Source organism: Zalophus californianus, chromosome 7, assembly GCF_009762305.2.
Source record: "Zalophus californianus isolate mZalCal1 chromosome 7, mZalCal1.pri.v2, whole genome shotgun sequence".
NCBI classification, from domain to species: Eukaryota; Metazoa; Chordata; class Mammalia; order Carnivora; family Otariidae; genus Zalophus; species Zalophus californianus.
In genome coordinates, this window is record NC_045601.1 from 146,115,248 (window position 1) to 146,119,171 (window position 3,924).

Sequence of the window (3,924 nt, forward strand, 5' to 3'; positions counted from 1 at the left end):
AGGAAGGGAGGGGAAGAAGGGTGAGAGCAAATGGCTTCATATGTGAAGAGAGAACCCAGGAGTTGCCCACATTACTTCCTTGGCGTTGTGTTGGTGTACGCCAGGCTCAGAAGTGCAATATGCACATTGTGGCCCTGTGTCCAGTTCAAACTAGAAGCCAAACATGGAATGGGTATCAGTGGGTAGTTGGTCTCCAGCACAAAGGCCCTGCTGGCAGGATCGGGTGCCTGAAAAGGAGTGTTGTTTCCCATGAAGGTTTTAATTCTTGGGGGAAGAAATCAGTGTCCTGGGTAATCCTACATTAAGATAAATTTCCCTGTGAAATATTTTCTTAATACTTTGTACATATCTCTATTATTATACTTCGCCACATTTCATAGTTATATGTTTAGTTATCTGTAATCCTTGAGTAGTCTTGAAGCTTTTTAAGTGTATGAAGCTTCTTTATGTGTCTGTATCTTTCTCCTTGTAATTTCTGTCTACTTCCTACTTATTTACAAAGTTAGCACCACAACAAATCTTGTTACATGGTGAACACCCATTAAAAGCTCTTTGCGTAAATGAATTGGCTTATCTTCTGTTGGTAAAGGTCAGTATTATTTCCTAGCTGTCTTCCATCTAACTTATGACTTTGCTGACCATTTTTCTACTATTTTTCTATCATGACATGTAGTATTCTCTTTACTGCGCTCTTTACATCTTTGTTTCTTAAAGTGTAGATCAGAGGGTTAAGGGTGGGTGTGATGATTGCATAAAACAGAGTAAGGAACTTCCCCTCATCTTGGGATGTGCTATTCTGTGGCGTCATATACGTGTAAATGATTGTTCCATAAAACAGAGTTACTACTGTGAGGTGGGAACCACATGTATTAAGGACCTTACTCCACCTTGCCTTTGACTTGATCCTCATGACAGCTTGAGTGATAACTCCATATGAGATGAGAATTAGTGATATAGGTGCTAGAAGAAATATCACTCCAAGAGCAAAGACAGTGATCTCAATTACTTTTGAGTAGACACAAGCCATCTTGACCAATGCTGGCATCTCACAGAAAAAATTATCCACTTCCCGGTGCCCACATCTGGGTAACTTCAAAGTCAAGGAGCAAACAATTAAGGCGCTGCCAAGGCCACCTAACCAGGCGGTGAGCACCATCTTCTGGCAAAGCTGAGGGTGCATTATTACTGTGTAGTGAAGAGGTTGACAGACAGCGGCGTAGCGGTCATAGGCCATCACAGCCAGGAGAAGACATTCTGTGGCTCCAAGGTCAAGGGCAAAGAAGAACTGGAGCACACACCCTGCATAGGTAATAGACTTTGTCGGACCCCATAGATTTACCAGCATCTGGGGGATAATGCTATTTGCATAGCAGAGATCCAAAAAAGACAAATTGGATAAGAAGAAATACATGGGAGTATGCAGCTGGGTGTCTAGGTAAGATACAAGAATGATGGTTGTGTTTCCTACCAGAGTCACAACATAGAAGATGAAGACAACCCCAGAGATGACGCGTTCTAATTGGGGCCGATCAGAAAACCCCAGCAGGATGAAATCTGTAGTGGAACTTCCATTGTTTTTGTCCATGGCTCTTTAGGGAAGTCTAGGAGACAAATCATTGTAATCAAAATAGCATCAGCCCTAAGTAGAAATAAAAATCTCTGTAGTTTGCCATGAGTATCCCAAATTCACTTATTTGCGTGTTTTTTCTCATTTGAAACACCTCTGTTAACACTTTTCCTGTGTTCAGTGCCCAAAGCCTCTCCATGTTCACACATAACTAGAGTGGTTTTATTTTTATTTATTTATTTATTTATTAACTTTATTTTATTATGTTTTGTTAGTCACCATACAGTACATCATTAGTTTTTGACGTGGTGATCCACAGTTCATTGTTTTCGTATAACACTCAGTGCTCCGTGCAGTACGTGCCTTCCTTAATGCCCATCACCAGGCTAACCCATCCCCTAGCCCCCTTCCCTCTAAAACCCTCTGTTTGTTTCTCAGAGTCCGTAGTGGTTTTAACAATAATGTGGTAAACCTAGTTACACTGAATTGTAAATCATTGAAAGGGCTTAATTTGCCATGACACCTATGGTTCTGTGTATTTTGATTAAGAAATTCTTGTAGTTAATGATATAATTGAAGAGTGGGATATATTTTGAGGGGTTGTTCCTTCTTGAATGTGTGACATAAGCATCACTTGATAATGACAAATTTTTCCCTTGTCAAAGGAATGGAGTTTGAGATAAAAAATTAAATGACCCATTTTCTTGGAATAAGCTCCACCATTTGGTAGCAGGATCACTTTTCATATTCACTTCTAGATGTGTTCATTGCAGCCATTGTCATCACCATCACCACCAACCTTCTCCTCTTGTCTCCCCTCATATTCATCATTGCACACATGGCCGTTCCTGTATATTTTGGTGTTCCCTATTATAGTCACCTTTTTTGGTGCCAGGAAAATATCATCTTTCCTTTTAACCTTCATTTCCATGCACAGAGGCCATGTGTTTCTTGGAATACCTTTCATGACTGCTATTACACCATATAAACAACCTATTTACTTGTTGCAGAGTTAAAAACTAATTCCAGGAACATTTGGTTACCACATGTACACAGCAACCACCTGTGTCAGCTCCTACTCACCTGGCCATTCAGCAAAATTAGCAAGGTGGGTAACTCGAACAAGAAGCAGCTCAGTAAACAGTCAGTGAGTTGTTTTTCTGCATGGCCTTTACCAAATACATGAGTCAATCCTCTGGTTGCTTTGGAACTCTATAGGTAAAGCCTCATTTCAATTCTGAAAGATTACAGAAAAGGGATAAAGAAAACATAAATTTCACTATTTTTGAAGATGTTATCATATCATTAAATAGATGGAATGTTTAATGATTGAATTATTTATAATTTTTTAGTTTTTATTTTTTTTGGTTTATGAATGTTTTATGCATATAATTTCTGACCATGAACTTTAGACCTATGGTACTTTGTATTCATAGTGTTTGGGGACAAGGACTAATAAATTTATTTGCTGCAGTTAGAGTAAAGTAAGGTAAATTAAATTACCTACAGTATATGATTGTTACAGGCAGTTTAGTTAGAACATGAAAATGTTTAATCATGAAAAGGAACTGTTATTATCAAGTGGTGTGAGATAGGGGTATAGTTTTTCTCAATACAACATAGAAATTTAATTTGAGTGTGAAGTTTTTATGTGGTGGATGTCATCTAAGTTTGGCATAGTGCTTAAGTGCACAGATTCTGGACTCAGATCTTGGTGTCAAATCCCAGCATCACTACTCGGAGGTAATATGTGCTTGGGCTGTTATGTAACCTGTACACCAGGTTCTCTATATGTTCAGTGAAGATAATAATATTCTTCAAAGGGAGGTGGTGTGGGTTAGTATTTGTGAAAACACTAGGAACAGTGCTCAGTTTGTATTAAATTCTCAAAATTGAAAATTGTATTCATCTACCCAGAAATTATTATTATTCTATTTACCCCTGTTCTCTTCATTTTTCACACGGGTGATGTTACCATGATAAGCTAGAACTAAACTTGGAATGTTTAAAATTTACGTTTGCATAACTTTTTAAATGCACAGACACAAATACACTTGCATAACTTTTTAAATGCACTTTAAATACAAAAGTGCGCACACACACGATGTACATACTGAACTGATAAACAGAGGCAGGAGAGGACAGAGCACTTAGCTCCCAGCACACCTTGATCACAAAATGCGCTGGGGTTCTTTGCCCACTTACGGTGGGATAGATTGGGGATTAAAACAGAATTTTAGAGTTGAAATAGACTCAGAAAGCATGATCCAGACTTCTGCCCCAGGAAAGAGCTCTCCCGCAGGATGTTCACACAACTCCTGTTTTCAGAGTCTCATAGCTGTCCTTTAATCATGGAA

The 3,924-nt window shown here is 38.7% G+C and overlaps 1 protein-coding gene across 1 annotated transcript; it reads right to left on the minus strand.

Annotated features, from left to right (window-relative positions):
* Positions 1 to 649: 649 nt before the first annotated feature.
* On the minus strand, positions 650 to 1,585 carry LOC113928046 (olfactory receptor 2W1-like). Its single transcript, XM_027604126.2, has one exon. It carries the CDS (start codon positions 1,583 to 1,585, stop codon positions 650 to 652), a length of 936 nt encoding a protein of 311 aa, XP_027459927.2.
* Positions 1,586 to 3,924: the final 2,339 nt, after the last annotated feature.

Coding starts and splice junctions, on each gene's coding strand:
- LOC113928046 (XM_027604126.2), bottom strand. CDS start 1,585: ATGGACAAAAACAATGGAAGTTCCACTACAGATTTCATCCTGCTGGGG.